The sequence below is a fragment of the Pipistrellus hanaki genome, assembly GCF_964339955.1.
Source record: "Pipistrellus hanaki genome assembly, chromosome: 16".
Lineage (NCBI taxonomy): Eukaryota > Metazoa > Chordata > Mammalia > Chiroptera > Vespertilionidae > Pipistrellus > Pipistrellus hanaki.
This window is the reverse complement of record NC_140518.1, coordinates 12,231,624-12,249,922: the sequence shown is the minus strand read 5'-3', so window position 1 is coordinate 12,249,922 and position 18,299 is coordinate 12,231,624. Positions and strand designations below refer to the sequence as shown.

The 18,299-nt window shown below is 48.3% G+C and overlaps 1 protein-coding gene across 2 annotated transcripts; it reads left to right on the top strand.

The window, feature by feature from the left end:
* Positions 1-2,660: 2,660 nt before the first annotated feature.
* CCL5 (C-C motif chemokine ligand 5) lies at positions 2,661-17,084 on the top strand. Of its 2 annotated transcripts, XM_084863670.1 has the most exons (5): positions 2,661-2,738; positions 6,979-7,378; positions 11,939-12,186; positions 13,501-13,612; positions 16,618-17,084. In XM_084863670.1, exons 3-5 carry the CDS (start codon positions 11,964-11,966, stop codon positions 16,703-16,705), a joined length of 423 nt encoding a protein of 140 aa, XP_084719796.1. In that variant the 5' UTR covers positions 2,661-2,738; positions 6,979-7,378; positions 11,939-11,963; the 3' UTR covers positions 16,706-17,084. The 2 variants fall into 2 exon arrangements, with proteins under 2 accessions (XP_084719796.1, XP_084719795.1); XM_084863669.1 differs by lacking the exons at positions 2,661-2,738; positions 6,979-7,378 and having other exon boundaries at positions 12,024-12,186.
* The last annotated feature ends 1,215 nt before the right edge of the window (positions 17,085-18,299 follow it).

Below are 18,299 nucleotides of genomic sequence, written 5' to 3'. Positions count from 1 at the left end.
GGGGGCAGGGGACGGGAGTTGGCTGCTCTGAGGCTGCTCTACACAGTCTCCCAGGGGTCCCGTAGTAATGGTAATCTGCCCACTAAGGAACCCTGCAGTGGCTTCCTTCCCTTTTAATTCATTTTTAAAAATATATTTTATTGATTTTTTACAGAGAGGAAGGGAGAGAGAGTTAGAAACATCGATGAGAGAGAAACATCGACCAGCTGCCTCTTGCACACCCCGTACCGGGGATGTGCCCGCAACCAATGTACATGCCCTTGACCAGAATCAAACCTGGGACTTTTCAGTCTGCAGACCGACGCTCTACCACTGAGCCAAACTGGTTTCGGCGCTTCCTTCCCTTTTAAATTTCATGTCTGTTTCCCTACTGGGGGAACACCTCCCAGTAATCTACTTGCAGTCAAATCTTTATCTCTTTGTCTGTTTCTGGGGGATCCCAATCTGAGAAAGGTGTGAGAGAAAGGAGAGTCAAGAATGACTCTTAGTTTGTTGGCTTTCATCAATTTAGCTTCAGTAGCTACATGTATTGAGCATTTGCCATGTGCCAAGCATTCTGCTTGGCCTCTGACATAGAATGTGCCAAGTAATTATCCCGGCCACTTAGGATGTAGTATATAGGGAAAGGGCTCAGGGTCAGACAGCTAGTAAGTGGTGGAGCTGGTTTTCAAGGAGCAGGAAGTGATGGAGTAGAAAGTCCACACTGCGTTGGCTTGGCTGCCCAAAATGTGTGTGTGTGTGTGTGTGGGGGGGGGGGGGTTGTCATGACAAGCACTATGACCAGCCCCTCATTCCCAACTGGAAAGTTCCCCTGTCCTCATAGTAGAGATTCTTAATCATCCTGTCAATCGCCTTTTCACTGATGGAGAAAGTGGAGGTAACAGAGAGAGAGGGAAACCAAAAGTAAAGAGGGTGGAAGACAATAATCAAAATAACAGCTGTGTGTACTGAGTGCCTACCTGTGCCAGGAGCTATTAAATTCCTTATGTCATCTCACTTCATCTTCCCAACAAGCCTTGAAGGAACCATTGTCTAACATTATCCCCCATTTAACAGAAGGGGGAGGGGAAGGACAACTATAGAACAGTGAAGAGAAAGTCCATCCAACCTGACCCCACCCTCCCAGGTCCAGGCCCACCTCACTGTCAGGCAGACGCCAGCCTCTATGTTTCTTTTCCTTCCTTCCCGTATTTATATTTTATTGATTTCAGAGAGAGGAAGGGAGAGAGAAAGAAACATCAATGATGAGAGGTAATCATTGATCATCTGCTTTCTACATGCCCCTTACTGGGGACTGAGCCTTTTCCCGGGCATGTGCCCTGACCAGGAATCTAACTGTGACCTCCTGATTCATAGGATGACACCCACCCACTGAGCCACACCAGCTGGACTTCCTTTCCTTTCCTTTCCTTTCCTTTCCTTTTCTTTTTTTTTAATATTTTTTTATTGATTTTGTACAGAGAGGAAGGGAGAGAGATAGAGAGCTAGAAACATCGATGAGAGAGAGTCATCGATCAGCTGCCTCTTGCACACCCCCCCACCGGGGACATGCCCGCAACCAAGGCACATGCCCTCGACCGGAATCGAACCCGGGACCCTTCAGTCCCCAAGCCGACGCTCTATCCATTGAGCCAAACCGGTCCCGGCCCTTTCCTTTTCTTTTTAGCAAAACAAAACTGCTTTCTGAGTATCTCCAGCCTGGTGCTTGGGGGGAAATTAAGCTTCATGAAGAGAGTGGCGCCATCAGAGGACGGCTGCAGGACATAAAAGGAGGGTCCTGGCTCTCAGGATCCCCTCCGTTTTCAGAAGCACCAACAAAGCTTTGAAGAGAGAAGAGCTGGTGGTCTGAGTGTCTGCAGCACTGAGGCTGGAGAGCGGCCCATGTGTCTGTGTTGGTGGTTTTGTGGCTGGGGGATTATGAGGGAAGTGGTTCTTCATCATTAATCATGCATTGGTGTCAAAAAAGTACATGTTACCACTTAGCTATACAAAAAAAAACCAAAAAAAAAACCAATTGTTCTCTTTATTTTCAGTAACTGCCTTCACATTGGAATACCTCCCACTAACGGGGAAGCACAGGGAACCCATCTCCTCTGGAATGAAGCAGGGGCCCTGGGGGTAAACATTCATAGCCAATGTGAAGGTTAGACTCTCTGTCGGGGCTGTTTCTTACCTCCCACGGTGGCTTCGGGATGCAGGGGCCACTTACTACGCAGCCTTCTGGCTCTGCATGGGGTGGGGACACGGCTCTCCTCCTACTGACTTCAGTTGGTGTTGCATTTAGGTTGGCTCGGTAGCTTGCCTGGGGGGGAGGGACGGGAGGATTCAGGCTACATTTTCTGAGTGTGGTCAGGGCCCATGGTCCCTCACTTGCTGCCTCTGCCCCACTCAGTTCTCATCCACCTGATTCTCAGCACGCCCTCCATCCTTATTAAGCCACCCACTTGACATTCTCTGATATGGGGTTGTCCGGAGCCTCACCAGAATAGCCCCAAAAATCTTTCCACCTCCCCATCAAGCAGTAGAGCGTTCCACCCCAGCCACACCCCCAAGGAGAACTGAAGGCTCCTGTTATAGTAATTGGGCATCTCTTCCTCCAGTTCCCAGCTTCACTGACTTCTCTTTCTTCACAGGCTGCTCACCCCGCATGGGTCAGGGCCCTCATTCCTTCTTCCCCCAAACACCCCTGACACAAGCTATTGGGAGTCACAGATGTTTACTGGAAATGTGGAGATAAGGTAGGTCCTGAATCTAGCACAGAATAACCCAGGTGAGAAGTTGGAATTGGATATTAGCCATAGAGACCCCTGCCTTAAAGGCCCACTGGCCATTCCCTGCCAGAAGTTAATCTCTCCCCAGCCGGCCGGGCTTTCTTTCCAGGAACTGGGGCCGCTGCACATCTCCCCTCTTCTCCCTCACAACCCCTTACACACTCAGGCTGACCGTAAACAACTCCCTGCCTCATTTCTTTCTTATGTAGAATAGCTTAGCCCTCCCCAGGCAATATATTATAGGTAGGGGTGGGACGAGGTAGGGGTTCTCTCCTTTTATAATCAAACATGCCCAGTAAGCATATTCCCCTAAGACTGTGGTCAGCAAACTCCTTAGTCCACAGAGCCAAATATCAACAGTACAACGATTGAAATTTCTTTGGAGAGCCAAATTTTTTAAAACTTCTTCTAACGCCACTTCTTCAAAATAGACTCGCCCAGACCGTGGTATTTTGTGGAAGAGCCACACTCAAGGGGCCAAACAGTCGCATGTAGCTCACGAGCCGCAGTTTGCTGACCACGGCCCTAAGAGATGTGCTGAACTCTTGTTTGCTGAACTGGACCCAGTTCCAGCCACTGCTGTTTAGGGCCTAAACTAAAGATTAATGATTCCCTCCCTAAGATTTTTGCCTTTTAGACCAACCAGCTCAACTTTAGCCAGCTCTCCTAAAACAATACTTTTGCAATGCCTGATATACTTCTTAGAACCCTCACAGTGCACAGTAGGTCATATTATTATCCCCATTTGACACGCAAGGAAGCCCAGGCTCAGCCACGTTAAATAACAGAGCCACTGAGCAAATCAATAGCCAGGCAAGAATGCAAACCCAGGTCTGCCTTCCGCTCAGCACCGTGCTTTCCACATAGACGGAGCTAGGCAGCTGGGAGGCAACCCTGTTTTCAGAACAACTCCCACGGGGCAGGGAAGGCCAATGGGCTGCAGGGTCACCTGTGGAGCCAGGATGTAAGAAGCCCTGATGCTGGGGGAGGCTGCGCCCCGGCTCCCTACGGTCCAATGTCCCATCCTCCTGGAGCAGCCTCCAGAACACCTGCTCCTCCCAAGTCAGCCTCTTCCCAGTGGGCCCCACGGTGAACACCAAGTCCTGTCCCCTGGGGGCAGACCATACTGTCTTCAGATCTCATAGCTACTGAGAGGCAGATGCAAACCTGAGGCTTTTCCAGACCACCTACTCAACGGGCATCACCGGAGGGCAGGCCCTGTGCCAGGGCAAGTGGAGGGACCATCAGGGTTTGCTGGAACTGGACCCAGTTGAGCCACTACTGGTTTTGTCCCTCCTTCACGATAAAGGGCCCCAGCAGACGGAGCTGACGTCAGTGACAATCGCACATGTGTACACCTGCCAGCATTTACAGAGCACCTGCTATGTGCCAAGCGTTGTGTACAGTGACCTCACCTGTCCTTCCCAGTCACCTCAGTTCAGCAGTTGTCAACAGTTTAGAAATGAGAAACCAGTCCAGCGAGATCATAGTTTTGTGAGCTTTCATAGCTCACACAGCAGAAGCAGAAATTTGAGCCAAAGCTTGTGTAAGTCCAAAGCTTGGGCTGTTTCCATTACCCAACACGGTTGGTGGGCTGTCAGGGGAGATAACGATCTATTTTCCTTCCCCGGGGGATCAAAAGTCACTCTTCTTACAGCCTGTACGGCTGTGTGTCCACTGTCCAAATGTGATTCTAAAAGCCCTATTCCCTGAAGGGATCAAGGGCTGGATGAAAGGGCTGGAGTAACGATGAGCCACTGGGCCAGTGACCCCACCCCAGAGACCCCACTGAGTGGACCTGGATCGCTCACTGGACGGAGGGAAAAAAGAGGCTATAAAACTGGGACTGAAATTCCACGGGGATTTTCCCCGGACATCTGGGAACATCCTGCCAGATGACTTTGTTGTTGTTGTTAATCCTCACTGGAGGATATTTTTCAATTTATTTTTAGAGAGAGTGAAAAGGAGGGGAGAGACAGAAACATTAACAGGAGAGAGACACATGGATCGGTTGTCTCCCTCAAGGGCCCGACCAGAGCTGGTATGACCGGAATCGAACCCAGGACCCTTCAGTCTTCAGGCTGACGCTCTATCCACTGAGCCAAACTGGCTAGGGCCTCCCATTTGACTTTTTATAAACACATGGGCTACTCCCCATGCACCTCCGACATGCACATGATACAAAATTCTAAAGATGCAAAATGATATACAATGAAATGGAGGTCTCCCTCCTCCCCCCTCCCCAGGCTTCCCTCCCAGGAAGGACTTCATGAACTAAGTGGTCAGGCAAGCCCAGGAGGAAAAGAAGGGATGACAATGACAATCCCTCAGCTTTACCCAGAGGAGAAGTGATATGAATTGATTTTAGGGGCAACAGGAGACCTACACCCGAAATCTCCTTCAGTGTACTAGAAGTCCTTTAGTTTTATATCTTTTCACTGAGAAAGGCCTCAAAAACACTGTAAAAACTCCATTTCCTAACTGAGGAAACTAAGGCCCCCAGGGGCAAGAGGTTGCCCAAAACCCACAACTATATTTGGAGCTGAACTTGGACTAGAACTCAGGCCTTCTAATTTCCAATCCCTTGCTCTTTTCACCACCCAAAGCTGTCTCTGTAAGAAATGACTAATGCCTGGCCAGTGTTGCTCAGTGTTTGAGCATGAATCCATGAACCAGGAGGTCATGGTTCCATTCCTGGAGAGCACATGCCTGGGTTTTAGGCTTGAACCTCCGTAGGGGGCTTGCAGGAGGCAGCCAATCAATGACTCTTTTTCATCATCAATATTTCTATACCTCTCTCCCTTTCCCTTCTTCTCTCTGAAAATCAATTAAAAAAAAATTTTTTTTAAAGAAAACATGACTAAGACATAGAATTTCCAAATCCCGTTTTGAGGAAATTCCCTAAGGTGACTTCTCAAATGCTCTCTCTGCAGGCCTAAAAGCCAAGGGAGACAGGTGGAGGTGGGTAGGGGACCCAGCATAGGGGAAGCAAAATACTAGGGAACCCCATCCCCAAGAATGTCTGCAATGGGCAGGAAGCCAAGGAGTTTCCCAGGACTAGCTCCGAAAAGGGTCAGAATCCAGAGCACAACCACAAAAAACCTGTGATTCCGAAACTTGTCACTTCCTTTGTGAGCCTGTCTGTGAAACTTTTTCAATTTTTATGTACTGATTTTAGAGAGAGAAGAAGTGGAAGAGAGAGTGATTTGTTTTACACTTATTTGCGTATTCATTGGTTGATTATTGTACGTGCCCTGACTGGGGAACGAAGCAACATTGGCATATCAGGACAATGCTCTCACCAACTGAGCTGCCGGGCCAGGGGTGTCTGTGGAACTCTTTGAAAAAGAGCCTGTGTGCTGGCCTGCAGGGACAGCCAGAAGGAGGAAGAAGGGACCACGTCTTACTCCACAGCCAGGCTCAGAGACAGAGAAATTCAGTGAAGGACAGGACACGGGGCCAAGTCTCTGAAGTTTGCTGCCCAGAGGGCGGAAGAGCTCAGGACAGGCCTGAGTCATCACCACTTCCTATGAGTTTTCTTCCTAATAAGAGAAGAAATGCCTAGAGTGTCTAACATGGGGCCTAACAGCTAATGGAAAGTCCTTGTCAGCCTCCCCCTCACCTGCCCCCATGCCTTCTAACACTGAGCTGAGCTGACACCTCCCCTGGGAGCGGGACAACATGGAGGGAAGAAATGCTGGAGACTGGACACCTGGGGAAAGGAAGAGAAGGAATGGCTTTCCAGCATCTCCTTGTACTAGGAAGGGTGCTGGTAGTTTACTGATGGCCCCATTTATTTTTTAAAATATATTTAATTAAATTTTTTTTTTTTTTTTTTTTTTTTTTTTTTTTTTTTTTAGAGAGAGAGGAAGGGAGAGAGATAGAGAACTAGAAACATCGATGAGAGAGAATCATCGATCAGCTGCGTTCTGCACACCCCCTACCGGGGATGTGCCCGCAACCAAGGTACATGCCCTTGACTGGAATCAAACCTGGGGCCTTTCGGTCCACAGACCGACACTCTATCCACTGAGCCAAACCGGTTTTGGCTGATGGCCCCATTTAATCCTCTGAGGTGTCCGAGGAACAAAGTAATCGTGGCCCCATTTCCAGAAAGGAAATCAAGGTGCAGAATAGTTAATGACTTATCCAAAGACAAACAGAGAGTCAGTGATCTGTCCGATCTCAACCACAAGTCTGTTCACAGGCTTTCTCCCCGGGGCTGGGGACAGCAGCCCGGTGTCCGCACAAAGAAAGGGGACCTTCTGACAAGCATGCGGAGGAAAACAGAAACAAAGGTCAGACTCCAAGGGTCAGGAGGAAGGAGTCGGACCGGAAATCACCTGTCACCCTGCAGCTTTGGAAGAACTGATGCTGCCCCCCGAGCCTCGCTCCCAGGCCTGCCCAGCCCCCAAGGCACCTCGTGGTGGGCCCCTCCGGCAGCCCAATGAACACATCAACAAACTCGCCACATGTGGTCACCAGCTACAGAAAACAAGCAGATGCGCACAGCCACTGTTCCGTGTGGTGAAGGTGAGAAGACTGGGGAGGCTAAGCTGCACCCCTCCAGCCTGCATGTGGTGGGAAGGATGAAAATAGTTGCCAAGGTCAGTACCTCCGACCTAGTGAATGCACATGAGGAGAATGGGGAGGGCCGGGAAGGGGGGGGGGGGGCGGTACCAAATAGACTAACACAGAAAGAATAAGCTGGACCAAAGGGCAAGGGCAGGTGGCAGAGTCCCAGATAGGGGTTTGAATCTTGCCTCCACCCGGGCAAGTCCCCAGAGCCCACTGGGAGGCCTCGGCTTGGCTTGCACCTCCGCACTGCTGCCTCCTGCAGATCCTCCAGCAGCACTAACGGAGCACCTACCCAAGCAGGGCCCATAGAAGCAAGGGTGAGACCGCCGATCACTGGCTCAAGTGAGAAATATTTACACTTGTGAACAAAAGTGAAGAAAGGATGCTGGGACCAATTCTCCAATGTGCAGACAGGGAAAGGGCCCACTGGGAAGAAATGACCTTGTCTCACGTTTTTCCCCCAAGGCCCAGATGGGACTGCAGAGGATGCAGGGACTTTCCGTGCTTTGGGCTTTTATTTTTTTTATTTTTTTAAGTAGCCTACACACCAAAGCGCCTCCCACATAGTCATAGGGGAAACTCCAATTCTGAGCAAAGCTTTGGAATCCCGTTGGAATGAGGTTTCACTTTCTCTGCAGGCTCTGGTTTCCTGATGTCACTGTGGGAGGCTGGGCAGGCAGCCAGCTTAGCTTAGGAAGAGTGAATGAAAGAGGAAAAGGGAAGGCTGGGCCAGGAGAGCGGGGGAGGGGCTGCAAGAGGCGGGAGGGATTGCTTTGCTGTCTGGCTTTAGCAAGGAATATGCTGGGGAAAGGGGTGCAAGAGGTAAGAATGTGGGTGAGAACCGGACCTCTGAACTCGAGAAGCCCATCAATGAGCCTGCAGGGTCTATGAATCTCTTACATGCAAAATTATACATATTTGTGGAAAGTATTCACAACTTTCATCAGATTCTTAAAGGACTCCATTACTCTTACAGATGAAGAAACTTAGTGGCCCTAGCCGGCTAGGCTCAGTGGATAGAGCATTGCTCTGAGGACTGAAGGGTTGCAGGTTCAATCCCGGTCAAGGGCAGGTCAAGGGCATATGCCTGGGTTGTGGGCTCAGTCCCCAATGGGAGACATGAAGGAGGCAGCCAATCAAACTCATCATTGATGTTTCTATCTCTCCCTCTTCCTTCCTCTCTGAAATAAATGAAAATATGTTTTTTTAAAAATAAGAAGGAAAAGAAACTTAGTGGAGTAAGAAATGAATGAGTGACCTAGACAAAGCACAATGGCTGGACAGGTTCCTAATTCTCAGGATCATAAAATGCTGGGCGAATTGTAATGATACATGTCATTCATTGAACACCGACCTGTACCAGGAACCACACTGGTAAATTTACACAGGCTCCTTGATTTCCTCATGGAATCAGTACATTAGAGCCAGAGAACTTGGCACAGGAGAAAGTGAGTTTCAGAAATAGGATTACAATTAGATTCTTTTCCCTCATCTGCCTGCCCCCCACCCTCTGCCAATCCATTGGAACCACCAAAGGGAAGAAGAATACTCCTGATGTATGTACCCATTGCCTATTTCTGCTCAGCAACCCCACCACCCTACCTTACCCCCATTCTCACTACCACTTACACACACACACACACACACACACAGACACACACACACAGATATGGATCGTGTTGGTTCATCTGTGGGTTGCTTCCTTCACCTCCTCCTCAGCTAGAGTTCCAACTCAGCATATTTGGTACCCAAGAAAAAACCTTCCTTTCTTCTTAAAGAGAGAAACTAACATCAAGGAAACAGGAATGGAGTTCACATGGAAAAACTGAACCTTAAAAAAAATTTTAAGATTTCTCTTTAAAAAATGCAGTGTGACAGAAAATCCATGAACCCAGACTTGGGTTCAATGTTGAGTTCCATCTACCACTTTAGGCTATGGAACCGTAAGTACATCACTTAACCTCCCTAAGCCTCCACTGACCCATTCGATTAAACATAAATAAAGGTCACTTAAAAATAAATGAGAGGTCACTCATCACTATTAATTGGGGTCTTATCTAGATGACTAAAAAGCCTCAAGTATAGGAAATCCCTTAAAGGAACTGACATTTTTCTTACTGTCAATAATAACATGATAATAACAGCTAATATTATTAAGTACTTAACATGCATCAGGCACTGTACCAAGAGCTTACAAGCGTGAGTGTGTTTATTGGCCCTGAGTTGTCACTATTATTATCCCCGGTTTATAAATGAGGGAACTGAAGCCAGAGAGATTAAGTAACTTGCCCACGGCCACGTGGTTAGTAAATGGGAGAAACACCACAGCCTCCGCTCTTCGCGTGCCACACAGCCTCCCACGTGTTTGGGAACTATGGGGGTTTTGTGAAGGGAACAATTAAAACAGGCATGCCCGGCCAGCACGGCTCAGTGGTTGAGGGTAGACCTATGAACCAGGAGGTCATGGTTCGATTCCTATTCAGAGCACATGGCCTGGTTGTGGGCTCAATCCCCAGTGTGAGGGTGTGCAGGAGGCAGCTGATCCATGATTCTCTCTCATCATCGATGTTTCTATCCCTCTCTCTTCTTCTTCTTTCCTCTCTGAAATCAATTTAAAAGACAAACAAACAAGCAGAACATTATTCTTTGGATGGATGAATGTTTCTGAAGTGTTTGCAATTTATTTCTTTAAATGAGATGTCCCTGTCTTCCAAAATTGTGTTTCTACTGTCCATTGCTTAGTGAGGAAGGAATGAGAGGATCCTGTGACAATCTTGACATAGTACTGGCACCTAAAATGGACACAATCACTGTTAGATGCCCGGCTGATGTGAGCCAGTGGAAAGAGCTATGCCTGGTCATCAGAAGCACCTTTTCAGCTGGGCGACCTTGAGGCCCTTAATGACCACATCTGAGGCTGTTTCCACTTCTGCAAATTCAGACTCGTAACCACCCTGCCTGTGAGGAAGGCAGAGCACCAGGTCTTCCCTCTCTGGGTGGTTCAGTCACCCCAGCCGCCACTATCTGTGTGACAGTAACTAGAAAGAGAGTGTTCTTGGTATAACATTACACTTCTTAAGTTGCTTTTTTTTTTAGAATTTGTTTGCTTTTGGGACTGTCAATAGACACTTTTTGCTGAGATCATTCAGAGGTCAACTTCAGCCCAGCTCAGGCCAACTTGTCACTAATTCTGAATTATCCAAATAGGAATCGATAACGATTTACTGTAGCCGGTTCTTTGGAATGGGTTAGAACCCTGGCTCTAATCGAGACCACCACATGGGTTCGGTTCAAGGATGTCCCCAACGTGAACCTTTTCATGGTGAGCAGTATTTGGCAGATAGAGCTCTGAATCGGGAGCTAAGGCGCCAGGTTTGTTCTCATCATTCATTTGCTGTGTGTTTTTAGCAAGTCACCTCCACGCTCTGGGCCTCAGTTCCCTCCTCTGCAATGGAAGAACATGGACAAAATGATCCATAGATCCCTTTATAGCTTTCTGAGGGGACAAAAAATAGTCTCTAGCCTTTTTTGTCTTAGAAATGAGATGAGGCCCAGCCAGCCTGGCTCTGTGGTTGAACATCAACCTAGGAACCAGGAGTTCATGGTTCCATTCCTGGTCAGGGCACATGCCTGGGTTGCAGACTCCATCCCCAGTGTGGGGTGTGCAGGAGGCAGCCGATCAATGATTCTCTTTCATCACTGATGTTTCCATCTCTCTCTCCCTCTCCCTTCCTCTCTGAAATCAATAAAAATATTTGTTTTAAAAAATGAAATGAAATGGATTTTAAATCAGCATTTACTGATCCTCATCTTGAAAAACTGGAACATGGGGATAATAATAGCAAATGAGTTGAAACATGTGAAACCCTTAGAATAGTGACTAGCAAAGAATAAGCCTTCAGTTAATGACTAATATTCTCTCTCTCTCTCTCTCTCTCTCTCTCTCTCTCTCTCTCTCTTTCTTTCTTTAGTAGGCTTGTAAGCTTAAAGACATTAAGCAAATTTCCTAAGGACCACTCGACAAGTAAATGGCGGTGACCCTGCAGGCATCACCCACTCCAACTCATTCATATCTGATGAAAAGGTCGCCAATGCCCAGTTCTGATCCACTGCCTCTATCACCACCCCTCCCCTTCTCAGTAAAACATCTCATATCATAAATAACATCCTTCCATGGATGAGAGAAGACACAGACCTTTGAAAGAACCTAATAAACACCCAGTGGTTTCGGACCCCTGTCCTAACCACCCTCCTCCCGCCCTCAGGGAAGCAGCCTCCTGAGTGACCTCTGGGGGAACCCAGCCCTGGCAGGTGGAGCTGAGGATGCCACCTCAGGCTAGCCCCAGGGTTTTCTATCCCCAGCGCTGTGCTAGCCCTGCTTGAGGGCAAAGGGGAGACAGATGAGCTCACTTTGGATCTGAGGTTGGTGAGAAGAGAAAGGGGGGGGGGGGGGGGGGGAGGAAGGCGGGGGAGAAGGGAAAGGAAAGAGTAAGGGAGAAGGAGAGAAAGAGAGAAACAGAGAAGGAGAGGGAAAGCTACAGCTTCAAATTTCCGGAGGCTATTTCAGTTTTCTTTTCTGTTTAATGCAGTTTCACGTAGGATGTCAGCCAATGAATGCCTGGCTACTATTTTGGAAACTCCCCTGGGGGGCACCCCCTCTACTGGCCGACTGTTATAAAGCGCCAGCCGGAGCTGCAGAGAATCCCTGCAAAGGATCCTAAGACAGCACAGGATCTCCCACAGCCTCTACCCACAGGTACCATGAAGGTCAACGCAGCTGCCTTCGCTCTCCTCCTCACCGCAGCCGCCTTCTGCGCTCCTGCATCGGCCTCCCCATGTAAGTCCCAGTCCTGACCACCTGAGTCAGCCCTCAGGCTAGCCCCGACATTGCATTTATACTGTCTGGACCCTATGATTTACATGCTTACTTACTGCTTTTCTCTGATGCCCAGCGGCTCCTGATGGATCCGTGAGCCACTTCATGGCAGGGACCCTCTGATTAGCGTTTCTGTGTCTTCAGGGTCTAAACCCCAAGCTTGCAGGCACTCACTGAGTGCGGACTGCTGCTGGGGATATTAGTAGGCAGGGGCAGCTGAAACTTATAAGCATGTAACTGAAACCCTCCTGAGACAGTCATATTCCCCCCCCCCCCCCGTTTCATAGATATAAAATGGGGCTTGAGAAAGAATAATGAAAGCTAATTAAATACCTACTATGTGTCAAGTATTATGCTGATTGCTTTACATATATTGTCTTAATACAACTATTCTTTTTAAAAATATATTTTTATTGACTTCAGAGAGGAAGGGAGAGGGAGATAGAAACATCAATGATGGGAGAGAATAATTGATCAGCTGCCTCCTGTACACCCCACACTGGGAACTGAGCCCGCAACCCAGGCATGAGCCCTGACTGGAAATCAAACCATGAACTCCTGGTTCACAGATTGATGCTCAACCACTGAGCCACACCAGCCGGGCTCACAACTATTCTTTCAGTAGCTGATTTACAGATGGTGAAACAGAGGGAGGCCCAGAGAGGTTAAGTAACTGGCCAGGTTCACACAGCTAGGAAGTGGGGACTCAGGTATTCAAACTCAGTTCTATTTGGCTCTTAAACACTCCTACTCTGCTGGGGAATGGCAACTGACATTTCCCAGGGTCGGTCTGAATTAATTGACCAACAAAAACTCCTCCTCCTCTGTTACGGCCCTTCTTACGATGCCTCAGCCATGGCTCCTGCATCTATGCATCTCCAGTCTGAGTTTTGGAAGCCTCTCCCCAGCCCACCCTAGGTCTCAAAGAAACCAAGATCTGAATCCATTGAGAATCCTAGGAGGACAAGATAAGGGCAGAGGGCCCAACACAAGTCAGGAGGAGGCCAAGCATGTCCCGAGAGCCAAAGGCATGAGGGTGACAGTGCAGAGAGAAGGATACAAGCGAGGCACAGGATTAGGTGAGGGGCTGGGGAGAGCCTCTCAGCCCTCTGTCGGAATACCACTCTGTCACTGTGTGTCCATGGCAAAGTGACTTGACCTCGCTGAGCCTCAGCTTCAGCCAAAGGAGGAAAATAACCTATTTAAGATAAATCATACAAAGCACCCAGTGTGCACTGGCAGTGAAAACAAGGGTCTCTTCCTTCCTTCTCCCAGATGCCTCGGACACCACACCCTGCTGCTTTGCCTACATCTCCCGCCCACTGCCCCGTGCCCACCTCCAGGAGTATTTCTACACCAGCAGCAAGTGCTCCATGCCAGCAGTCGTGTGAGTCTCAGTCCCATGGAACCCTCCAGAGGGGTGCAGATCCTATCCCCCCAGGAGCTCTGTAGAGGGTGCCCCATCCACTGCAGCCCATCCTCTAGCTGCTCAAATAGCCATGGCTCCTCCGACTCCAGCTTCAGATTCCCCAGCTGTCATGAAAAGGATCAGACAGGGTGCTCTTGGGGGATCTCCCCCACCCTGATGCTCTGGGTGAGTCTCTGATCTTTACAGATGTGACTTTTACTTGAACATCATCTGCAATGATCTTACATGGAGATCAACTTGGTCATCACTTTCCAGTTAAGAACTCCACAGTTGCCCACATCCCACAACCTATCAAATCCACCTCAGAGGAACTAAGGAGAGGTCAGAAGGCAGGATCCTAGTTGTAGTCACTTGTGTAAAAAACACACACAACTTGACTGTTAGGTGGAGAAATAATAAAATGAGATTCTCCTTTAAATCGGCAAGTTAATACATTTGGGGAAAAAATAATCTAATAATTCCTACTACCTAGGAAGTGCCTACTGTGTGTCAAATGTCTTACATGCATTATCTAGACCCAGGGCCAGAGGCTTGGGAGAGCACACAGAACAGAAAGGCAGCAACTGGGAGTAATTCTCAAGGGACAGAGAGTGGAGGCTCCCACGAGACGGGGCAGGAAAAGAGGGAGGTGGGAAGTCAGGCAAGTGGAAGGTCTCCAATATGGGGGGAGGGAGAGAAGGCTTGGCGAGGAGGGGCTGCTCTCCAGTGTCCCATTCTACAGGGAGGAGGAGGAAATAGGGGCCTGAGCAACCCTGACCCCAGATGTTTCCTGGCCTTTTGACTTGCTGGCCACAGGCTAAGGGGGCAGAGGAGAGCAGATGTGGTAAGCCAGCAGGATTTCCTGTATGACACCCGGCTTAACAACAGCGGGGTCTGCATCTGAAGCTCTCTTACCAACCCAAATAAGAAAATAAACACTAGAAGGTACAAGAGCCCAGAATATGGCTTCTGCTCCCTTTCTCTTCTCTGCCCACTGGAGAGGCAGAGAGATGGTTGTGGTGACTTGCCAAAGGTAATCCAACTAGTAAGTGGTGAAATCAAGATTCCAGTTTATGTCCTTCCCTCATTCACCCACACATGCATAGATTTGTTGAGTGTCTACCCTGTGCCAGGCACTGTATTATCTAAAGCAAAATTATATGGGGTTTTTTTGAAAGTGGGTGTGTGTGTGTCTTTTGGTTATTTTTCAATTAGAATTGGCATTCAATATTATATTAGTTTCAGGTATACATCATATGGTTAGACATTGATATAGCTTATGAAGTGACACCTGCCCCCCGAGTAAGTCTAGTCCCCATCTGGTACTGCACATAATTATTACAGTACCAGAAGCCCGATGCAAGAAGATTCATGCAAGAATGGGCCTTCCTTTCCCTGGCTGCCAGCACCACCTTAGCTCTGGCCACAGTCACTTTTCCTCTCCCTTTCCGCCTTCCGATGTTGCCCAGAGGCCCGGAGGGGTGAGGTGGTGCGGAACACCTGCATCCTCTCCATGGCAGTGTCCCACCCTGTCCCCAGCTGCTCTGTGCCTGCATATGCAAATTAACCCATCATCTTTGTGGTGTTAATTTGCATACTCACTCCTCATTGGCTGGTGGGCATCACGAAAGTACAGTCAATTATCATGTTACTCTTTTATTAGGTAGGTGATTGACTATATACTCTATGCCGGACTTTATATCCCTGTGACTATTTTTGTATCTGCCAATTCATACCTCCTTTTTAAAATATTTTTTTTTATTGCTTTTAGAGAGGAAGGGAGAAGACAGAGATAGAAACATCAATGATGAGAGAGAATCATTGATCAGCTCCCTCCTACACACCCCACACTGGGGAACAAGCCTGCCACCAGGGCATATGGCCTGACTGGGAATCAGACCGTGACCTGCTGGTTGATGCCCAACCACTGAGTGACACTGGCCAGCCCCAATTCATACTTCTTATTTTCTTCACCTGTCCCCCAACCCCCAACCCCTCTCTCATCTGGGACCATCAATTTGTCTTCTGCACCTATGAGTTTGTTTCTGTTTTGATAGTTCGCTTACTTTGGGGTATTTTTAGATTCCATGTGTAAGTGAAATCATAAAGTATTTGTCCTTTTCTGTCTGACTTATTTCACTTAGCAAATACCCTCTAGATCAGTGGTCAGCAAACCATGGCTCGCCAGCCACATGTGGCTTTTTGGCTTCTTGAGTGTTCTAACACCACTTCTTCAAAATAGACTCGCCCAGGCTGAAAACCGACTTCTGCGAATGGGCCACGAAGTTTCAATTGCACTGTACGTGTGTGCCCCCACGTGGTATTTTATGGAAGAGCCACACCCAAGGGGCCAAAGAGCAGCATGTGGCTCGGGAGCCGCGGTTTGGCGATCACTGCGCTAGGTCCACTGATGATGTTCAGGGCCCTTTCAAGGGGCATAGTTAGGGAATGAGTAAGTGGATCTCGTATAATTAATCCAGTCCAACATTTATAGCTCATTCCTCTACATCAGAGCTCGTAACCTTGGGTAACATTCTAATCATCTGAAAAGATACTAATGTCCAGGCCCCTCAAAGGTTTGTTTTACCACCTCTGGTCTCCCTCTTGCTCAGCCCTGACCCAGTTCCCAGAGAACCCCTCCTTTTCTCTGCATCTGGAGCACCCAGCACAGGGTCCGAAACAGAGAAAGTGCTGAGGAAAGGCTAGTGGTTGAGACCAGCTCAACCCTGGGTTCCTCCGGCTTATACCCCCTTTTCTCTCCAGGTGGCTAACTTGTGTGTGAGGATTACAATGCACACAACTCTGCTTCTGGCTTGGAGCCCTTTTGAATCAACAGGAAAGGAAAGCCACAGATAAAATCTTATGGAGCTCCAAAACTGACCCACCCAGTACCTTCATCATCTCCTCTTGTGCCTCAATCCGTCATTCCTAAAACTGGCTGTCCCAGCGCTGACCACGTCTCTCTCTCCTCTCCTGTCCCACAGCTTAATCACCCGAAAGAACCGTCAGGTGTGTGCCAATCCAGAGAAGAGATGGGTGCGGGAGATTATCAACGCTTTGGAGATGAGCTAGAAGATGAAAGGCGCCTCGAACCCAGAACTTGTGCAACTTTCTTATTGCTTCTCCCCAGTCCCCGGCTCTCACCCTCCTGGGAGGCCCTGACTCCACCCCGCAATGGCAGTTATAAAAGCCTCCCCACCAAAGCCCCCAGGAGCTCCTGGGGCTCCGCTGTGCACAGAAAATCTCTGGCCTTGGAGCTGCAGGTGCCTCAGCTCAGGCTATGGCTCTGCAATCAGGAAGGAAGCCAGCGTGCCTCTGGAGGCGAAGAAGGGGACAAACTGGGCTTCTATGGTGATGTCCCATGGCCAGAGCTCCAATCTCATCCCCTCACTAGGATAGGCTCGCTCAAAAGTGAGAAACCAGCTTTCTAATAAAATTTCCAAGACAATTACCAAGCTGGCTCCTGGCATGATTTCCTCCTCGGGGACCCTCCTTCCTCATGAGTATTAAGCACGCAGGGGTGCACACATCTGGTGTCCTCCCTAGATTTGGGGGTGATGCCTTGAACAGTGAGCAGGGCTGGGGAGCATAAGCTCTCTGAGAAGGGGCCTGGGCAGGACGGAGCAGGTAAAGTAACCAGCGGCTTATCTACCCCAGAGGGAAACCAGAGTCACTACACCCCAACCCCAAGTCCCCAAGGATTTATTTCTCTCCCTGCCACAGCTCCTCCATTTCCTCAGACCTTCCCCTTCTACCTGGTCTACCCTAATCCTCATCCCCAGTGGAGGGTCCTCTACACTCTTGCTCCTGGAATAGCAATTTTAATGGCAATCCCAACGCCTCAGCTCTTCCAAATAAAGGGAGTAAGTAAAGAGGTGGGGGTACTCCAACTTTCCCATCTATGTGCCCCTTCACGTGAACACATATTGACACTATATATCTTTGTAGTTATAGGGAGCATCGGCGAGCGCTCACTGTGTGCTGGGCGTTGCCAGCCCCTTACATCCATCATCCCTCATTCCCACAACCCAACGGGGGAGGCAGTATTATTAACCCTGTTTGCAGTTGGGAAAATCCTTGGTAAGAGATGGAAATAACTTGCCCAAAGCCCCAAAGTAAAAGAAATAAAATTAAAAAGGGGGGGAGGAGCATTTAAACCCATGAGGTCTGATGTCAAAGCCCATGCTCTTTTTTTTTTTTTTTAATTCTTATTTTGTAAAGCTTCAAACCTATAAAAATGTGATTTGAATGGTAACATTTTACCATATTTGCTTTATCTGTATGCGTGTATGTGTGTGTGTGTGTGTGTGTGTGTGTGTGTGGTCGGTATAATACATTTTTTCCCCCAAATTTGAGAATAAGTTGCAGATGTGCTATCATTTCACCCCTAAAAGTTTCAGTACATATTTCATACTCAGCACAATACTGTTATAAATAGTAATTCTAAAACACAAGCCATGATCAAAACCTCACAATTGTCCCAATGTCTTTAAAGCTATTTTTTAAAATTTAGGATCCAGTTGTGTCCAAATACTGAATTTAGCCGCCTTGCCTTTTCAGTGTCCTTTACCAGACTTTCTCTGTCTTTAAGAATATTGACATTTTGGGAAAGCTCAGGTAAGATTTTTGTAGAATATTTCATTTGAATTTGCCTAATTGTTTCCCC